Raw genomic sequence first — 21,835 nt, forward strand, 5'->3', positions numbered from 1 at the left:
CTTTCCATCCTCTCTGTGCTGCTTTGGCAAATGAGGAAACATTAGTATTAACAGGGCAGCTGTGGCTAAGAGTGTTTTCCGACCACTTTCAGACTATAAACATTCCCATTGCTGGTATAATTGATATGGCTAGAAGGTGGTGTGTAATCCCTCCTTAGCCATACGTCCAGTAGGGGCTTTGCAGTGGGTGACCATAATTCATTATTTATTGTTAAACTGATCAAAATGATTAAACATTGAATGGAGGGACAGTGCCAGGGAACTTTAGGCACTGTCCCTCCAATGAGATGAAATGCCTAGAGTGTCCCTTTAAACCAACTGGTTAAGAAGCATAGCTATGTCATACAAACGAAGTAGCCACACAAGGCTATATAAATCGCAAAAAATTTAATGGAAATAATAAAAACAATACAAAACATAAAAAGAAGCAAGAAGCAAATTATATACATATTGTGCAACACCAGGCAAAACGAGGAAGGGAAAATGACAGACACTGGACTGGATGACCATGAACAGAAGGACACATCTCATCTTAGCCTTGTCATAATTGTGCTTCACAACTACTTTATGTTATGATATTGGCAGGAAGGGGGGGTGGTGGTGTCAGGGATAGCTCATTAGTAAAACACGGTAAAGATATGACTAAAGATTCAGAACGGCAGTGTGTAAATACAGGACCACGGAGTGTACATTATTACATAAGGGTAAAAGTAAGGCGCTTGAGACTCACAATGGATCATGTTACAGCACATAGTTGGAGTATTTGTGTAGTTCAGTTTGACAGGGGTTTGTAACAATTTGTAATTATGTAACAATGTTTGTGCTGTGTGTTATGGTTATATTGCGGTGATTGGTTATTGTTGGCACTTCAGCTGCTATCAAATGTTGTACGGTGCAAAAAGATATTATGGCCATTCGGTAGCCTGAGCATCATGGACAGTGCCAAAGGTTAATCATCACTAGTACTTTGTGTAGGTTTACAGCAATATGACTAATATTTGAGAAAATAGGAGTGTTACGTTGCATAACACTGTATGATAATTGTTAGACTGTACACCTTTTCGGGCTACATTATATTAAATGATCCTTGTGCTCATGTTACTGTCAGCATCTTGTATAGACTATATTTAACTTGTGTGCTGTCTACATGGTTGGCACTATACATATAAGATTCTGAAATGCATATAATGTAAATTTATATAATGAGAAGTCCATGTAACCTTGTGAGGAGTCTTTGTGTGTGTATGTGTGTGTGTGTGTGTGTATATATATATATACATATATATATATATGAACAGAATGTCACAATTTTTTAGTTAACATTGAACTTTACAATTAAGCGCGTTAGGATCTCCCACTTATTGTATGTTAATACACACACTATGTTTGTACGGATACCTACCATTGTATTATATCACATCCATATATGCATTATGTACTGTATTATAACTTTGTGCAGTGTACACAATTGGCACTATAAATATAAAATTATACAATACAACATGTAATAGGTATTTATGATATGTGTAGATATGGATATTCATATGAATGTAACAGAATTTTACATGTGTTATACTGTGTGTGGTAGGTGTGCATATGAACCACACAAAAAAAAAAAGTGTAACAGTACTTAATAGGAGCAACAGTGTGTATTGCTCTGAATTATGTATGAGTAATATTGTACAACACTGTTATAGTTGTAAAGAACTGTGCATGTTTGAGTAACAGTGTATAATAAGTTACAATATTTGTGTTCTTCCAATCTCAGAATGTATCTGTAAGTGATCCAAAAATATAATAAATGGATATATAATTGCATGTATATGATGTACATATGTTGAGTGTATCAAGGTTTCCCCGTTGAGCTGAATATGCCGACTGGAAAATGTTTGACATGAGTTGGCCACTGGGACGCAACCTGGAAGAATTTCACGTCCCCAAAAAGACGTCCATCAACTGTGACTGAGGAAAAAAAATAAAAAAAGACAAGTAAGGAAACAGGTCAAATTAAGGAGGGGATGAAGTGCAGAAACTGTGTGATGAATGGAAAAAATAAATGAGGGAAATTATGACATGCAGTGTAAATATTCCACAAAAGAAAAAAAAAAAGAGAAATTAAGTATAAAATGAAGCATTAAAAAAAATGTGGATTATTAAATATAAGGAAGGTTGGGAGACTATGATGTTCATGAAAGAAGATGCTGAAGACAATCAATGAAAATGGGAATGGAATAGAGAATGAGTAATTGGTAAAGCACAATGACAAACAAAATGGAAAAGTGAGAAGAAACAGGATTTGGCTTAAATTCGATAAAAAATATTTTTGTACTTTATAAAGCTATAAAAAGTGTAAATAAGCTAGTTTTGTGGTAATCTGACAAGCAAATTGCAAATTTAAACAAAAATAGATTTTGGACATAATCTCCAACTCACTAAATTGGAGATTTTTGTTTTAACCCTGCCATTTTAAAACTCAGTTATTATTTTAACCGTGACTTATTGTTCAGTAAACTGTCGGACTCTGGGTAATTGCCCTTATTTAATTTTTCCTCTGACTTTCTCCTTTCACTATTCTAAAAACTTTTTTTTTTTATTCCTTTTGCCACACCTACAAATACACTTTACTTGCGATTTTTGTCAACAATTCCTCTCATTCCTACCTATCTATCCATTTGTATTATACTTGCAAACCCACTATTACCTCTCAGCATGGTTTGTTGCTGTCTAGCCGAACAGATTAGCCTTGTTATTCCTTCGATTATTTGACTTTTCGCATCAGTCTCTTTTTCTTTTGGCTTTTTACTCAGGAAAAGTGGCACTATAAGAGAAAAAAACAACTGTAAATCAATAACAGTTACTTTTTCACCCATTCCATACTATGATTCGTAAATTAAAAAAGGATCTTTACTCCTAATACTCAAGGACAATGTTAAGTGACACAACGCTATGATATTACGCCTTTTTCAAGTTTTATTTTGTTTTACTTTTAGGTAGGGTAAGTACACAGCACATTTACTACATTTTAAAAGCAAATTATTTAGAAACATCCCTGATATTTGCTATTCAATACCAATAGGTTCACCTACACCTTCTACAAATCAAAGCTTCAGTCATTGTTGGTTTAAATATAGGCAATGGGTAATTTCACAGGGTTTACTTAGGAGTTGGTAGCACAATCCAAAATGTATTATTACTTTTTTTTTTTTCCCAGAGGTCAATAATTAGCATTTGGTTACAAATAATTAAGAAAAATAAATAAAAATCCTTGTATTTGCCAGATAAAAAAAATATTTAGGAATGTGGCCTTTTTTGTATATTAATGGTAACAATAAATAAAAAAACAAAAACAAAAATAAACTTTAATTTTAACCAACCAAAAAATGGATCATAAATAAGGTTAGGTAATGCCATTGTTCAGCACCCATGAGCCAGGCAAAAACTGGTTTGTCAACCATCAGAAGCTGAAAGACTCAGAAGTTGTCCTACAACTACAGGAGATTTGTGATTTAACTTACAATCATGCACTAACTTCCACTGCTTGAGACGTAATAATATCATTGGTTTTGCAAAGATGTTGCAGAAATAAAAAAAATAAAAACGTTTTGCTTGGTAACTAACCTTTCTTGTTTCGTGGCTCTGTAGTCACTATGCTTAAGCTCATACTCCCAGGTGGGGTGTCTGGCCCTGGAAGACGTGATACAACCACAGAGCGAAAGATACTCCGAAGGGTGTTCTTCCCACCTCCTTCTCTTTCTCTACGTCTGTCACAACTCAGCCAATAATCAACCTGTAGACCTAGTGCATCAGAGGTAGGACTGAGAAACAAGAATTGAATGATAAGGTGTTAAAATGGCACTATTCAGTATAAATTTGCCTCTCCATTTTCTCTTCCCTTAAGTCAGTCAGTTCAGCTGTATGCATAATACATGATCACTCTCACCCAGTATTTCCCTGAGGGCCAGTACCCAGTGATGGTGATGATGGAGGTGTTGCAGAGCCATCTCTAGGGAGCCCAGAAGAGGAAGGGGGAGAAGTAGAAGGAAGACCAAGAGCGAGGGAAGCAGAATCCTCTGCATCTTTAAAAATAATTTACAAAAATAAATAAATAAATGAAGGACAATGATAGAGGGATGACATAAATGCAGAATATATGCAAGGTTCAGTGGGTTGGTTCAGTTTGGGGAGTGGTGTTCTTTCCTCACATACCAGTGTTTGGGGGGGACGTCTCCACCAATCCGACTTTCAAAACCTGCAAGGGGACAGGAGGGAGGGGCCAGTGAGAGGAGGGAAAGGAAAGAAAAATCCAGTTTGTCAAAAGGAGGTATATTTAGTCAGAAAGTACCAGGGATAGTCTTTCAGTCATAAAAAGTCAGGATAAAAAAAATAAAAAATGGCTGTGAAAATACCTATATGCATCCCAATTAAAAATATAAAATAAGACAAGCCCACTATCCAAAGTGCGCTTTAATTGGGAACAGTAACAAAAAAAAAGGAAAAACATTATCTACTCCAATATTTGTAACAGGCGGTCCTTATATTCTATTATTCCCAAAAATCATGCCAACATACTGGCTTGCAGCTATTACTCTATATTTTTATTCTTTACAGTTGCATACAAGAACATCTCACTCCCTTCATTTTTCTTACTTCCTAACATATCTCTACCTTTTCTCCCCATAGACTTTAAATGTTACTCCAACCCTTTTTCACTTCTTTGAATAATGCCCTATTGGTCCCCCCCTCCCCCCCAAATTGTACTAGTTCTGAGTGGCATTTTAACTGTGAATGTCATAATACTGTTAGATTTTTAGTACAATAAAATGCACATATTTGTATTAAGCAATGTTTCCTGAGTACAACAGTACTCTCATGTACAGGTTATATGGTGTTTTGGAAAGTTATAGCAACGTGTCAAATATAGCAACGTTCATTTTTCAGTTCATACACATTGAAATTTGCCAGACTGATTATGTTGCCTTTGACACTGTATCGTAGCCCAGAAATTAGAATTATCCCATGATAGCATACCATTTGCAAAAGTACACAACCCAGGGTATTCAATGTGGGGTATGTCCAGTCTTTTTTAGTAGCCACTTAGTCACAAACACTGGCCAAAGTTAGCATTTATATTTGTTTGTGTGTGAAAAATGCAAAAAACGAATATAAATGCTAACTTTGGCAGTGTTTGTGACTAAGTGGCTACTAAAAAAGACTGGACATAACCCATTTGCAATACCTTGGGTTGTCTACTTTTCCAAATGGCAAATACAAATGGTATGCCATCATGGGGGTAATTCTTATTCCTGTGCTACCACACGGTCTCAAAGGCAACATAACCAATTTGGCAAAATTCAATGAAAAAAAATGAAATGGGCAAGCCTTATATTTGGCCCTGTAACTTTCAAAAACACTTTAAAACCAGTACATGGGGGGTACTTTTATATTCGGGAGACTTTGCTAAACATAAATATGAGTGTTTCAAAACAGTAAAACGTATCACAACAATGATATAGTCAATGAAAGTGCCGTTTGTGTGTGATATATACATATATATATATACGTATGGAATTTAATTCTAAGTGTATTTTTATATTAATACAAAAATACACTTCATATGACATTATATCTATCTATATATATATATATATATATATTTTTTTTTTTTTTTTTAACATTTTTATTTTCCAGCAGCAGGGAGACTGCCTCTCAGTTCTTTCAGAGCAGTCCCCCTAGACCGGGAGGAAAAACGATCGCCGTCGGGGGAACGGCGAGGATCGTGTAAGTGAATAGGACGGCGGAGACATTCTATGCCACCCGCTGGTGTTTAGAGTCACCCCTTCAAGGATGGCATAGAACACCCGCCATCCTTAAGGGGTTAAACTAAGATCCTACTTACCTTAATCCAGAGCCAAGCCAAGCGCTCCCAGTGCTGCTCGACACTCCCTCTTGTGTCTTCACTGGAGCCACGCAGAGGTCCAATAAAAGGGTTCTCATAGAGAAGCCTTTGATGGGACAATTTATAAGCACATGCTTACACTGGGCTGGCATTGGGGATGGGAAAAAGAGGAATGGGGATGGGAAAAAATTAGCGAATGAAATAGGGAAGAGACTGCAGTCAAGGAGGGAGGGAGGGTAGAAACAAACTTTCCCCCCCAGAGCCTGCAAGGGAGAAGCAATGAACATCTATCGGTAGAATGCAGTGCATGCGGAGGACAAACATAAAATATGCATAGAATTGACATTAGGAAGACACAATTCAAAACAGAATTGTGGGCTGCCTAGCCCCCGCTAGACAAGTGCAAATTACTCTAGTTATGTCGTGTTTCAAGCTGACCACCTCAAAAAGCAGAAGTGGTTATAGTAGATAGAGTAACCCTTTAATTCTCTGCTTCGTCCCTTGACCTTAACTAACCTAACTTCATTCTCTTCACAAGTCCTCTTTAGTACAACTCCCAAAATAATGAGATGTGAAGGAAGAATATAATAATTTTGTGTGTGATCAAAAATGTGGTTTTCCAAAAAAGGAATAATATTTTTTTTTTAACGCAATAGTGCACATAAAAAATGAATGCACTGGAGGGGCAGGGGGACCTGGCCACGCGCCCGGGACACACATGCGGCCGACTCAGCTCCGGCCGCAGATCCTTCTCTGGCGGGTGCGGAGTTGGACGCGGTGCGGAACGACTGCGTCTCCGGGGAAATGTGTAGATAACGCGGGAAGGAGGGATTTTATGCCCACACAATTAAATGTTATGTCCATGTTTTACCAGGTTTTGATATTGTTATGGTTTACTAGTCCCACAAGTAGGCCACCCAGTAAGACGCTGAGATCCCCCCATTACAGTATGTTATGTACCCACTTCAGGAAGCGGGGAGGTTTAGGAGGCGATCTAGCCCATGCAGACATGGAGTTGGTGACTACAGGGGCCCCGAACATTACTGAACAGACTAGGCCAGAGAAAGTGGATGTCTCCACCTATTCTCAGCACATAGAACGACCGACACATGGGTCCAGGAGGGTGACTCGGACCACAATGGGTACCCCACGCTACTTAGGACAGGGAGACATAACGGGTTCTGACCCAACTGAGGATGCACCCAGCGGGTTGGGAGCTGAAGGAGTCCGCTAATGACTTCACCTACAAGAGAAGGCGACTGACACCATAGGTGGCCTCCCTCGCACCCCACGCAACTGACCTACACTGTAAATACTGGTCTGTGTTCGGAGAGGTTTCTACTATAGTACCCCCGAAATACTATTCCTGACCAAGGTTCGAAGTTGCATTTCAGAGGTAATGACGCTCCAAAACTGGAGAATAGGCGCTTTCCACAGGGTTACTTCGCCAACCACCCGGACGTGAAGAAGGCAGGGGTGGCAATCCTATTCGCCCATACGGTACAATTCCAACACAAGGCTACACTCACTGACCCTGGGGGACGATATATCTTCCTTAAGGGCTCCATAAAGGAAGTACCCCACACTTTCGCTTGCATATATAGCCCCAATCGAAGACAGCACACATTCATAGCCAGGACACTAACCAAGCTGGACAGGTTCAGGGAAGGCCTCTTGGTGCTGGCTGGAGACCTCAATGTCCCTCTGGATCCACGAATGGACTCCTCTCGGGGCGCAAGCACGGTCCCGGCGCACTGCCTTAGATCGATCCGAAGATCCCTGACCAAAGCTGGGTTAGTGGATTGTTGGAGAGTAGCACACCCTGAGGATAAAGACTTTTCCTACTATTCTCCGGTACACAAACAGTACAGCAGAATAGACTACTTATTCATGCCCCAGGAAAGCCTGTCTCTTCTCCGAGAGGCCAAAATAGGACTTCTACACCAATCAGACCACGCACCAGTCTCGCTGAGAATAAAATCCCCACTGTTCAAACCCGTGGAACGCCAGTGGAGACTCAATGAGTCCCTGCTGGACGATCTAGAGGCCTGTACCACTGCCCGACAGACTATCACGAACTACTTTGTGGAGAACGATACCGCAGACATGTTCCCACTGACACTGTGGGAAGCCCATAGGTGTGTAGCTCGAGGGCACTTCATATCCGTTAGCACACAGCGCAGGAAGGACAGAGCACGCAAACTTACTGACCTCACGAAACAGATAGCCGACCTAGAAAATTCACACAAGCACACGCTAGACGACAACACACATCTACGGCTTACAGAAGCCCGTAGGGCACTCACGAACCTCCTTTCCCAGGGCCTGCTGCACACCATGCGGAAATCCGCCAGGTTCTTCTACGAGCACTCCAACAAGAGTGGCAAACTCTTGGCAAAGATGCTCCAGGAGAAACGTAGATCCCAACACGTACACAGGATAAGCACACAAAACGGGCGAACCACAGGGATGCCAGAAGGCATTCTGGACACTTTCAGGACCTACTATATGGACCTGTACAACCAGTCCCGAACCCAACAAGGAGCTGCAGCACAAACCCATTACCGACGAGTAACGGACTACCTGGCTCAGCATGTCACCCGTAAACTTACACCGGAACTCGCAGAGGAACTCGACAGTCCCCTCACCCTGGAGGAATTAGCGGCCGCAATGAAACAATCGAAACCGCACCGAGCGCCAGGCCCAGACGGCTTCCCCCTGACGTACCTACGGACATTCCGGGAAGAGCTCCTGCCGAGACTTCTGGCAAGCCTAAATGCCTTACGGGATGGAGGTGCGTTTCCCACTGACACCCTAGCGGCCATAGTGACGGTGATCCCCAAGGAAGGGAAGGATCCAACTAAATGTGCCAGCTACAGGCCAATTTCGCTGCTAAACGCAGATCTAAAACTGTTCACGAAGGCCCTCTCACTGAGGATATCCCGGATGCTGCCGGACCTGATCCACCCGGATCAGGTGGGCTTCATCCCAGGTAGGGAAGCCAGAGATGACACCATACGGGCACTGAACATAATCCATAGTGCAAAAACCAGGAAACAGGACGTCGTCCTCCTCTCGACGGACGCCGAAAAGGCGTTTGATCGAGTGGACTGGGTATACCTGAAAGAAACGCTGCGACATCTGGGCTTTGGCACATATATGCGCGCATGGATTTCGGCCCTGTACACTACACCGACAGCTCGGATACAAATAAATGGAGCCCTAACAAAACCTTTCCCGATATGTAATGGGACACGACAAGGCTGTCCCCTGTCCCCCCTCCTGTTTGCCCTCACCCTGGAACCTTTCCTGGAGGCGGTCAGACGGGACGGGGGTATAACGGGGGTTCGCTTGGGTACGGAGGAGCATAGGGTAGCGGCCTACGCCGATGATGTTGTTCTTCTTGGAACAACCCCTGGTCTCAGTGCCCAACCTACTAAAGGCTTTCGACGGCTTCCGTCAAGTATCAAATCTGAAGCTGAACCTTGACAAGTCGGAAGCAATGCCGATAATGAGGAACGAAGACGATGCCCAAAGACTCAGTAACCAATTCACCTTTTCGTGGTGCACGGGGAAGATCCGGTACCTCGGTACCTGGCTGCCGAAAGTCCTATCACAAACTTACCAACTAAATTTTCTACCCCTCCTCCGGAAAATACAATCGGACCTCCAACGCTGGACGGCTTACTACATCACCTGGTTCGGACGGATTAATGCGATCAAGATGAACGTGTTACCACGGTTGCTGTATCTCTTTGCCACCCTGCCAATCTCAATCCCACAATCATTCTTCAAATCACTAGTTAAAGCTATACGCGGGTTCGTCTGGAACCATAGACCATCGCGCGTCCGCAGGTTAACAATGGAGAGACCCAAACTAGCCGGGGGCCTGGGGTTGCCATCGGCATCCATGTACTACAGAGCCACACACCTACACAGGATCTCGGACTGGCATGTGAACGCGAGCCCAAAACGTTGGGTGGCTATGGAACTACAGCAAACGGGGGGTAAGATCCCCTCGAGACTGTGGCTGGGGGGCGCCACGTTCGCAGAGCTACGTACAGACAACCCCATGATGGATGCGACGCTCAATATCTGGTGCAAAGTCCGCTACACCCATCAGTTAACAACATCGCCGAACCCGCTGACCCCGATTACATGCAACCCGAACCTGGCTGGGGGACTCCACCCAGCGGCGCTGAAGAACTTCCAACAGACGGACTGGCTGTATCTGGATCAGTGGTGCTCGAGGGGAAAGCTCCGGCCACTACCCGACCTGTTGGGAGACACACAACCCACCCAGTTAGACAACTTCCGTTACCACCAGGTGCAATCGTATGTCGCCAGCCTAGCCGGTAGAGATCACCTTCATAGGCAACTAACGGACTTTGAAAGGATATGCACGAAGAGGAGTCATATAGACCACGGGGTATAGCGCATGTACGAATCCCTGAGAAGGGTCCTGGACACCTACCCGCTGGGATACAAGAGCAAATGGGAAAGGGAAACAGGCACACAACTCTCGGACCAAGACTGGGACAAGATAGTCCGCCTAACCCACAAATGCTCGATCAGCTCGAAGATTCAAGAGACCGGATATAAATTGCTATCACTATGGTATCGAACACCGGATACCCTTATACACTTCGGCGGAGCCGGTGCGGGTGACTGCTGGAGGTGTGGCACAGCCCTGGGAACGAGCTTACACATATGGTGGTCTTGTCCACGTATAGTGACGTACTGGCAGCTGATAAACACAAAAATTAGAGAAATTACTGGAGACGCCATCCCTTTCCAACCTATGTCGATGCTTTTACACCACACACCCACGCAGAAATATAAACACTACCTCACCATTCATCTGTTAAATGCTGCAAAGGCGTTGATTCCCCTGCACTGGAAACACACGTCCACGCCTTCCTTCAGACAATGGGTAGACAAGGTGGAGAGCATCTATGATATGGAGATACTGACGGCCTCCCTGCAGGGACGTTCGGACAAGTGCGCGCTACAGTGGTACCCCTGGAGGTTTTTTGTCTCCAGGGGGTTCGCGTAAATTTTCGGGACAGGCATGGGGCTCAGAGTAGCTACTGGAGCTGCGTAGACTAGTCGGAACACACCCCATATAGACGGGACAAGGAAACTGCATAGACAGAGGAGACCTCACCCGGGCTCTTGACCCCCCCCCGACCCTACTTGTTCCTACCCTGCTCTCCCCCCCCCCCCACTTCCCTCGTACCCAGCCTTTACCTGACGAACTTTCCACACCACAGGGCACCAAGGGAAGCTGGCCCTAAACCGACAAGACATTACATAGACAGACAGGTAACGCCAAGTACACTCAAGGACTAGAATCGAAACCTGACCACAAGACATAAGATCGAATAATGCCAATTAGGCAGACCTACACAACTGAAACAGAAGTAAACACGTACGTAGACACAAGAGCTAACAATCACTTAGACACAAACCCACGGACAAATCCTGACCATTTGACACAGCTGGTAGCCCTGACAAGGCACCCCACCAAGAAAGGAATAACAAGGGGCAGCGAATACCATATTCCCCTCTCTGTGGAGACGCATATGACCAAAAATTACACCATAAACCACGGAAATTAGTCCCTCACGCTGTACCCACACAGGTACTGAGCATTACTGATCCAATACGACGAAGGCTTCAGGGTACTATGGGGATGCCCCCGAGGTAGGGATACAGGAAATACGTTGCCAATATTAGGGGAAACGGGAGCGTGTACCACCAATTACAGAGGCACGCAGTTGTGACCAGGTAAACCCAGGTGGAAGCAGTCAAGTGAATATGTAAAAGAAAACTTAGCTAACTCTGGTACCATGAGAATGTACCTTAATAATGACTCAAGACCAGGTTAGCCGTTTCACTGTTGCCAAATGTTATGCACACATTTTTGTTTGACTTATGAGCTACGTGCTGTTATTGATACCTGTGAAAAACTTTCAATAAAATACGATTGACATAAAAAAATGAATGCAAGCAGGTATTTCAGTCTTTCTTGTTTAGGGTGTCTGGCATCTAATCATTTGTGAAAGATTGGAGGAGAAGGCCAGAATAGTCTGAATAGTCTTAATAGCACTAACATTCAATTTGTCAACAGGCAAACCGGCAGAGGAAAGGGGTATCAGTAATGTGATAGAATTTCAAGTGAATGGTGATTAAGGTAGATGAAATAGGAAAAAAGGTCAGTACTCACGCCAATAAAAGGGATAAACTTCTGATATGAATCATCCTCCTGACTAAGAAAGGAGAGAGTGTCATATTCTGCAAGGATCTCTGTTAATTAGCTGGGTAATTTACAAAAGCAAGCATTTTATCCCAATATTATAATTTGTTTTCAGATAGCACCCTTCATAAATTGACTCAATGTCTTGTTGAACATATATATATTTTGAAAATATATAGATAGAAATACTAAACTAGCATGATTTCTGTCCAATTGGATTTTTGAACGTATTATTCTTCAAATCATTATTCACAGTGTTAATTTTTATTTCATCACTACTTTCTTTCTTAACTAACACTTTTACCCCAACCCCACTGCAATAATTCAAGGGATTTTGAATCCTCACAGCTTATGCTTGCAGGTCAGCATGGCTTCTGCGATGGGTAGCTGGAGAGCGGTACTGGCTCCACCTACATACTGCATGACGCGGCCAATAACATCAAAAGGCTCTAAAGGGAGGGAAAAAATATTTCAAATCATTAATAATTAACATTTGTTATTTTTCTTTACATTAAAAACACACCTTCAATTATTGCACAGCTCTCACTTAAATGAGCACTGTACTATGTAAGGATTTTTTTTTGATAATTCCTTAGTTCTAATACTATTTAATAGTTTTGTAACCCATCTAAATATTCTAAATTTGTAAAACTGATCATTTACTTTTGCCTTTATTCTAGTGCCATTAGCAGTTCACTTCGCTCCTTTTCACGGTGTCATGTCCTACAATGTTTCTTTAAAGAGACAATCCAGGAACTGAAGGTGCAAAAATACATCTGACAGAGCATAATGCAAAAAAACAATCATGCCAGACACATTTTTTCGCAAACCCAAAACTAACACCTTGTCTTTATTCATACATTTATCAATCCAAAATATACACAACTTGTTCATGAAAAACAAAAATGAAGCTGTTTGCAAAAAGCCACGTGGCAGCTTCTACTAACTTTTTTTTTTATTATTTAATATTTTTATTGTTTTTCAAGATTCAATACACTGAATAAATCGTAACTGCATAAACAGGGGTGGGACTTGCAGGTCCACAGATGTACATTATGTATTGAGGCACGCAGGCCTCTACTGATTTAAAAAAAAAAAAAATAGTAATACAGAGTACATTAATGATGGTACATAATACCAGATCACTGGTTTAGAAATACTATGATAAGTACAAGTGAACTGAATTCGAGATCATTTTGCATAACATGTTGGTTTCAAAACGAGAAAGGCTTTTTAGGAGTAAACTAACATTGTTTGTGGAAGTATAGATACTGGGTGTTGCATTAGATAAACACGTGAAGTGGTGTAAAAGGAAGGTTAAACACTATATTAAATTTATTTTTAGAGCAAGTTTCCGTTGGCGTCTTTAGTTCCATTGGATTGTGTGAATAGAAATGTATTCCAAGGTCCCGAACCTCTTGTCAAACCTCTTGTTTGTGGCAAACTGTTTAACCGCTTCAACTTTTGAAATCCATTCCCTGACTGAGGGGGGACTTGTTTGTTTCCAGTTCTTGGGGATTGTTTGTGCTGCGGCCATTATCAAGTGTATGATTAAAGATTTAGTTGTTTTTTTGAGCCCTGGTGGGGTCAAAAGGAATAAGAAAAGTTCTGGTGTAAATGGTAATTGTATTTTGGTGATTGATTGTATTAGAGTATGTATTCTCTACCAAAATTTGGCTATTAATGGGCATTGCCACCAGATGTGCGAGTGATGTGCATGGGGTTGGTTACATCTCCAGCAGGCATTCTCGGGTGTGCAGTATATTTTGTGAATTTTTTCAGGAGTGAGGTGCCAACGGGTGAGTCTTTTATAATTGCTTTCCTGGTTTAGTGTTGAAACCGTTGCTTTGTGTGTGGTTATAAATATTTGTCTCCATTGTTGTTGAGATAAGACAAGTGGTAGTTCCTCTGACCAACGTTTTGTGAATTTAGGGGCAATTGTGTTTTGTAGTTCCTGGATCAGTTTGTACATTGTGGATATTGTTTTCCCTGTTTTAGTTTGGGTTTGGCATATTGTTTCGAATTTCGTGAGCTCTCAGTCTCCTTTGGGTAGTAGTGCTTTGGTTTGGATGAAGTGTGTTAGTGGTCTATAGTGTAGGTATTGGTTGCCCGATATTACTGTGTTGGGAAGAAGTTGGGTTAAAGGTTTAATCTTGTGGTCTTGTAGGATGTCTAGAAGTCTTAAATGACAACTATAGGCACCCAGACCACTTCAGCCTAATGAAGTGGTCTGGGTGCCAGGTCCAGCTAGGATTAACCCTTTTTTCTATAAACATAGCAGTTTCAGAGAAACTGCTATGTTTATATTAGGGTTAATCCAGCCTCTAGTGGCTGTCTCATTGACAGCCGCAAGATGGCTTCCGCGCTGCTCACTGTGAAAATCACAGTGAGAAGACGCCAGCGTCCATAGGAAAGCATTGTGAATTTCTTTCCTATGAGACTGGCTGAATGCGCGCGCGGCTCATGCTGCTCATGCGCATTCAGCCGAAGTGGAGGAGAGCTCCCCGCCCGGCAGGAGGGGGACCCTGAGGGTGGGGGCACCCTCAGGGCACTATAGTGCCAGGAAAACGAGTATGTTTTCCTGGCACTATAGTGGTCCTTTAAGTCCTTTCCGTCTGTGTATTGTTGGAATAATGATCCAGCTCGGCCCTCTAAGAACAGGGGATTGTTTGTTATCGGATACAGAGGCGAGGGGTAAGGTGCTATGTAAGTGGTTTTTGCGAGGGTGTTCCAGACCTCAAGTGTTGCTTTTATTGTTGGGTGCGAACTAGTGTGTTTGTTCTGTGGATCTGAGTGGATCCACGGGAGTAAGTGAAGAGGGGGTCCTGAGAGAGAGCGTTCAATATGTATCCAGTGATGCTCTAGGGTTTGTTTAGTCTACTCTCGGATCCTGGATATCTGTATCGCTTTATGATATCTATCCATGTCTGGGATGTTGAGACCTCCTCTGTCCTTGCTTTGCGTTAGCAAAGCATATGCTAATCTAGGTTGTGCTTGGGACCAGATGAAGTTTGCGATAATGGATCTGGTTGTGTTGAAGAACCTTTTTTGGTATTACAACAGGTAATGTCTGGAGGAGGTATAGTATACGTGGGAGTATGTTCATCTTAACAATGTTTGATCTACACAACCAACCAAAGCATGGCTTGTGCCATCTCTTTAGATCTGCTTGGATAGTTGTTATTAGTGGAGGAAAATTCAGCTTGTATAGCTGGTCAAGGCCAGTCGGGAGATGGACCCCTTAATATGTAATGGATTTCTTAGCCCATGTGAAATTAAATGACCTTTGGAGTTGGTTATTTAATGAGTTGGTAGTGTAGATCGGTAGCAGTTCGCATTTAGTAAGATTGGCTTGGAAATTAGAGATTTTCCCGTATTCATCGATTTCCTTTAATATGTTTGGTATTGTGGCCATTGGGTTGGTTATCGTAAATAATAGTTCATCAGCAAAGGCAGTGATTTTATAGTTCTGTTGACTGATTTTAAATCCCTGTATATGTTGTTGTTTCTAATTCCCTGAAGGAATGGTTCCAAGCCCAGAATGAATAGGAGGGGTAAGAGCGGGCAGCCCTGTCTGGTGCCGTTAGTTATCAGCACAGGTTGGGATAGTTGGTCGTTGATGCGCAGTCTGGCCGTGGGCACCGAATATATTGCGTTTAGCCATTCTTGCCATCGTGGCCCAAAGCCTAGATGGCGCATCCTATGGAAAATGATTGCCCAGTTCACTCTATCAAATGCCTTTTCGGCGTCTATTGAGAGTAAAGTGCTTAGTTTCTTACGTTTCTGAGCCCAGAACATTAGGTTCATGATTTTTGTCGTGCTATTTTTTGCTTCCCTACCCGGGACGAATCCAGCCTGGTCCTGGTGTATGAGTTTTGGGAGTAGAGGTTTTAATCTGGTGGCCATTATCTTTGTTAGTATTTTTAGGTCTATATTGATCAATGAGATTGGTCGGTAACTCCCACATAGTGCAGGATCCTTTCCTGGTTTGGGGATCAAGGCAATAGTGGCCTCAAGAGCTGATTTGGGGATTGATGTGGCCAAAGCCTGTATGTTGAATGTGTTTTTGTGAAGGGCTTAGCCAGAGTACTGGCAAAGAGCTTGTAATATTTGCCTATGTAACCATCTGGGCCAGGGCTTTAGTCTAATGGAATCGTGTGAATTGTTTGTAGAAATCTGTCTATTGTGATAGGATCTTCTAGGAAACTACTTCATTTAGTGGGAGAGAATTTTTTATTCTAGGTTTGAGAAAATGTATTATGTCTTCTGAAGTCGGAGGAGACTGGTTTAGGTTATATAGGTGTGTATAAAATTTATGGAAAGCCTTCATTATATCTGGCATTTGATGTGATGTGGAACCGTCATCTAGTTTGATAGCTGAAATGAATGTGGATTGTTTCTCTTGTTTAAGGGAGGAAGCTAAGAGTTTCCCTTCTTTGCACCCTTTAGAGTAGTATGTGTGTTTAGTGAGTGTCATCTTGCGTTTGGCGTGGAGTTGGAGTAATGTGTTCAGTTCTGAACGCTTGGCCAGTAATGTTTTATTAATTTTCCAGGGATTGTGCTGTTCGTTGAACATTCTCAAGTATTTTGATGTCTTTTGTTAATTGATCTACTGCCTGTATCCGGTTGTGTTTGATAGAGGCTGCTATTCTGATCAATTCTCCTCTCAATACTGCTTTGTGTGCTTCCCAAACAAGCGCTGGAGAGGTATCCGGTTGGGAGTTTTCTACAAAGTAGTTATGTGCGGCTATCTTTATTTGGTCTATGGCCTCTTTGTTATTTAATATCAGGTCATTTAGTTTCCATTTGGATGTCATGGATGGGACATCTGGGATGTGTATAATTATAGTTAGAGGGGCATGATCCGACCAAGTGATGGGACCATATTTTGCGGCTTTAAGTAATGGCAGGTATCTGTTTTGGAGAAAAAGCACGTCGATACGCAAGTAAGTTTTCGTAGGGCGTGAGAAGACTGAATACTCTTTAGTCGTGGGATGTGCTGCCCTCCAACAGTCGTAAAGTTGAGCATTGTATAGGGTGTTTTTTATATACTGTCTTGTTTGGGTTAGGTAATTTTGTGTTGGAGATGTTGAGTCTAAATTACCATCTAGAGAGATATTTATATCCCCTCCCAATAGTAATATACCTTTGTGGAAACTGGAGAGTTTTTGCAATATTTTTGTCAGTGTGTGGTTTTGCTTTTTATTGGGGAGATAGATGTTGGCAAATGTTATTATTGTGTTTCCGATTTTTCCCTTTACAAAAATGTATCTGCCTGAGTCGTCTGATTGTTGGGCTATAAATGTGAATTGTATTTGCCTTCCCATCAGGATGGCTACTCCACAAGCTTTTGCCTCAGTATAGTGACCAAAGTATCCCATGGGGTAGTCTCTGTTTTTGAGGGCCAGGGCAGAGTCTTTGCGGAAGTGAGTCTCCTGTGAGTCTCCTGTATAACGACTACATCTGCTTTAAGTCTACTGAAGTCCGTTAGGGCTAGAGTTCTCTGTTCAGGAGTGTTTAAGCCTCTTGCATTTTGTGTGTGTATCTTTAACGGTGACAAGTTGTTCGTTGATTGTGTAGCTGGAGATGGTATAGCTTGATAGGTAAGTTTCTATTGGTTATGTGTGTTAGGTTGTTTCGTTGTATTCTGATTTTGTGATAGCGTTTGTGTCCTAGGTATGAGCTTAAGTATATAGGACTGCTAGGGAACCTTTGTTTTCACCGTGTATTGGAGATTAAGAGTGTGTTTTGTAGCTTCTGTTGCGGTTAAGTGATAAAGGAGAAGCATTTCACTAATTTCTTTCTGGGTCCTGCTGATCACAATGTAGTCTGGTTGTGTCTCTCCTTTGAGGAGGTGTTTGGAATCGCTGGTCCGCTCTTCTTTTCGCTGGGGTGAGCCATTTCTGGCGTTGTGGGAGAGCTGGGGTATCCATGTTATGGTATGGTGAGTTCCAGTCCATAATTGGTGTATCTTGGAGGTCTAGAGCTCTGAGGTAAGGAGGTACATCTTGGATGCATGTTATTGAATGGGTTATGCCTTTATTGGTGACCAACAGTGCGAAGGGGAAGCCCTATCTATATCTGATATTCCGATTGCGTAAGTGTTCTGTAATTGGTTTTATGGCTCTTCTCGCCTGGAGTGTGTACCAAGATACGTCCAGATATATTGTAATAGGGTTGCCTTGGTACAGTAAAGGTTGTGTAGTGTCTCTTAGGGTTTTGAGTATATTATCTTTTATGGTAAAGTAGTGTATTCTGCAGATGACATCTCTAGGAGTGTCTGGAGTAATGCCTTTAGGACGTAAGGAGCGGTGTGCTCTGTCTAGAATGATATGGTTATCAGTGGGCTCACCCAAAATTAGATTAAATAGCTCTGAAATCGTGGAGATTAAATCTTCCCCTTGGTTTTCTGGTAGGCCTCGTATTCTTAGATTATTTCTGCGGCCTCGATTATCTATATCGTCAATGTGACGTTGAGTGGAAGAGAGATGTTGTATATGAGTTTCCATTGTTGTGGATAGATTAGTAATCTGTGCTTGTATGACATCCCTTTCCTCCTCTAAATCTGTAACTCGCGAGTGTAATTGTGTTACCTCAGATCCCATGGCCTCCATCTTTGTGTGAAATGTGGCTTATAATTTCCCCATTATCTGTCTTAGGTCATCCTTAGACGGGTTTTTTAAGATTTCTCTAATGTCAGGTTCGTTATCTGTGTTTGTAGATTGTTGAGAGGTCATAGACATAGCTGGACTGTTTCGGCGGGAGGCTCCGTCTCCGCCATCTTTACCTCCACGGCCCCTTCCTCGCAGTCCAAGTTATCTTTAAAATATCGGGTTAGTGATCCTGCTTTTTAGGGTTCCCCATGTCGAGGCAGATGCTCCGATTGCTGTGGATTTGTTCCCGGGTCTCGAGGAGCAAAATCAGTGAGCGTCCATCAGTTTCCGCGGACGGCCACGCCCCCCCAGCTTCTACTAACTTATGTAAATGAAATGATTTTATTATTTGAGCAAAATAAAATATTTTTTCATGAATAGATCTAGTTGCAGCTAGGCATACTGAGCACTGTATAACTTGCAATGTAAAGGCAAAGGCTTAAAATACTCTTGCAATAAGAGATTTCAGGTGATTTTGGACATAGAACTAGTACTTTATAGCCTGGTATTCCCTATTATGTCAGTTGTGTCCTTCATCTTGCTCCAGTAGATTTTGAATATGGGAAAATACATTTCAATAAGTTATAACTCTACACTTCCCTCTTATGGACTGACTGCTTTTTATGGCCTCACAATAAGATGTATTGTAGTTATATCATACACTCAATTTTATTTAACAGGTAGAGATTAGCATTGTCTTACCCACAGCTGGAGCTTCTGATTTGCTAAATAAATCCCTCCAAGAAACATCAAAGAAAAGTGAAGCATAACGTGAGTCCAAGGATGAGAGGTATTTACATACAGGGTGAGACCCTGTAAGAAACAATAGTGATATAATTATTAAAACTGCTTCATTTAAAAGAACACTTAAACGTATTGTGTAGATTACAGTGTAAATTATTCGTTAATTAACATGTTTCCACAATAAACTCGTCAAGCTACATTTGCTATCCCAAGAATGTTTAACTTACCCAAAGGAACCAAGAGGAATCGTAAGTAACCCAACCAGTCTGAGGCTCTGCCGGCCAAGTTTGTAACATAGGCTCCAAGCAGGAAACTAAGGAAAGTGTGACCACCCACACAGACAACTTTCAAGGGCCTCGGGGGCCCAGGGGCTGTATGACAACTGAAATAAAGTGACAACCGTTTAAATTACATAAAGCCAAGCAATAAAAAAAAAGTATGGTACAGAAATACACTTTCATTTTGTATCAAGTAGTGCGATTTGAAGCAAACAATACCATTTCAGACAGTTTATTTAATTATGTGTGTTTTTCATCCTACAGACTCACTGCTCAATTCTCTGCCAGTTAGGAATGAAATGACTTTATATCTGTAGCTAAACCTCCTTTGGTTGTAAATCACACAGCATTCCTTCACACTTCCTAAAATTATAAGATTCCTAATAACGTATAGAATATTACAATCCGTGTCTGTACACAGAGAGATTACGTTAAGAATTGCAAGGGGGGAATGTTAAAGGAACACTATAGTCACCTAAACAACTTTAGCTCAATGAAGCAGATTTAGTGTATAGATCATGCCTCTCAGGTTTCACTGCTCAATTAACTGCCATTTAGGAGTTAAATCACTTTGTTTCTGTTTATGCAGCCCTTGCCACACCTCCCCTGGCTCTGATTGACACAGCCTGCATAACAAAAATGGTTTCACTTTCAATCAGATGTAATTTTCCTTAAACAATTTTATCTCTTGCTCTGTAAATGGAAATTTAATCACATACAGGAGACTCTTGCATGGTATAGCAAGCTATTAATATAGCAATGGATAAGAAAATCCAAATTAAATAGAACTTGCAATAAAGGAAGAATAAACATTAGATGACTCTTTACAGGAAGTGTTTAGGGAGGCTGTGCAAGTCACATGCAGGGAAGTGTGACTAGGGTTAATAAAGAAAGTGATATAATTCCTAAATGGCAGGTAATTAAGCATTGAGCCTGCAGGGGCATGATCTACACACCAAAACTGTTTCATTAAGCTAAAGTTGTTTTGTTTACTATAGTGTCCCTTTAACTCCCTGCTCTTAGCTGTGAATCCTTCCCAACTCTAGTAAACAGTGAAAAACTGTATTTTCAGAACATTGGTTTTGGTTACATTAACCCCTTAAGGACCGGACTGTTTTGGTAATGTTGTACATTAAGGACCTATTTTAACTCTTTTGTAGTGTGTGTTGCTGTAATTTTTCTCTCTCTCATTTACTGTTCCCATACAAATTATATATTGTTTTCTTCAGGACAAGAATGGCTTTCTTGACATACCATTATTTGTATCATGTCAAAAACAGACAAACATGTTTTTTTACTTTTATTTGAAAAAATGTTGTACTCATCTTTGTGTTTGTATTCACTTTTGTATCACACAGTCAGGTTGCAATGCTGCTGCCCATCCTACGTGTTCCCTATTGAGGGTTAATAAGCATGTAGGGATGTATATAAAAAAAAAAAAAAATACCCCTTTCTGTCTCGTTAGAGATATATTTGCCAGAAGCTCATGGAAGCAAGGGGAATGGTTAGAGTTAGAACCCACCTAAGAGGTCTGCCTTGACGTGGCAGGTGGGCATATCCTCTCATGGCCATTGGAGGTAACTAAAAACCTCCATTTGTTTAAAATACATAGGGATGTGGAAAGAGCACAGGTAACTTTTTTCTTTGGTTTTTACTATATGTATTTGGGCAGGTGTGTACTATGATCATTGCTGCCGCCCAGGAGTGATGGGAGTTTGAGCGCAGGACTTGTTTGTTTGTATTTCTACTCATCTACAAAAGCTAATGAAAAAACTGCTAAATAGATTAAAAATGTTGTCCTGAGTTAAAAAAAAAAAAAAAAAAACACCCAGTGTTTACATGCTTTTTTTTGCAAGTTATATGGCTATAAGTACAAGTAGGACATTGCTGTTACAAAATATATATTTTTAAAATGTATCAATAGTGACATTGTAACACTTATCTGTCATAAATCTCTGAATCACACCTCACATGCACATACTTTTTTTTCTAAGACAACCCAGGG

The 21,835-nt window shown here is 41.5% G+C and overlaps 1 protein-coding gene across 1 annotated transcript in view; it reads right to left on the reverse strand.

Annotated features, from left to right (window-relative positions):
• Nucleotides 1-1,299: 1,299 nt before the first annotated feature.
• PACS1 (phosphofurin acidic cluster sorting protein 1) overlaps nt 1,300-21,835 on the reverse strand; it is a 101,690-nt gene continuing 81,154 nt past the window's right edge. Inside the window, exons 16-24 of the mRNA XM_063438260.1 lie at nt 19,780-19,934; nt 19,511-19,621; nt 12,502-12,604; nt 12,126-12,168; nt 4,207-4,249; nt 3,941-4,076; nt 3,619-3,815; nt 2,702-2,818; nt 1,300-1,962 (exon numbers count right to left, since the gene is read on the reverse strand). Of these exons, the coding sequence (XP_063294330.1) occupies nt 1,847-1,962; nt 2,702-2,818; nt 3,619-3,815; nt 3,941-4,076; nt 4,207-4,249; nt 12,126-12,168; nt 12,502-12,604; nt 19,511-19,621; nt 19,780-19,934 (1,021 nt within the window). The 3' untranslated portion in view covers nt 1,300-1,846. The remainder of the gene's footprint in view (nt 1,963-2,701; nt 2,819-3,618; nt 3,816-3,940; nt 4,077-4,206; nt 4,250-12,125; nt 12,169-12,501; nt 12,605-19,510; nt 19,622-19,779; nt 19,935-21,835) is intronic.

This window comes from Pelobates fuscus, chromosome 12 (genome assembly GCF_036172605.1).
Source record: "Pelobates fuscus isolate aPelFus1 chromosome 12, aPelFus1.pri, whole genome shotgun sequence".
NCBI classification, from domain to species: domain Eukaryota; kingdom Metazoa; phylum Chordata; class Amphibia; order Anura; family Pelobatidae; genus Pelobates; species Pelobates fuscus.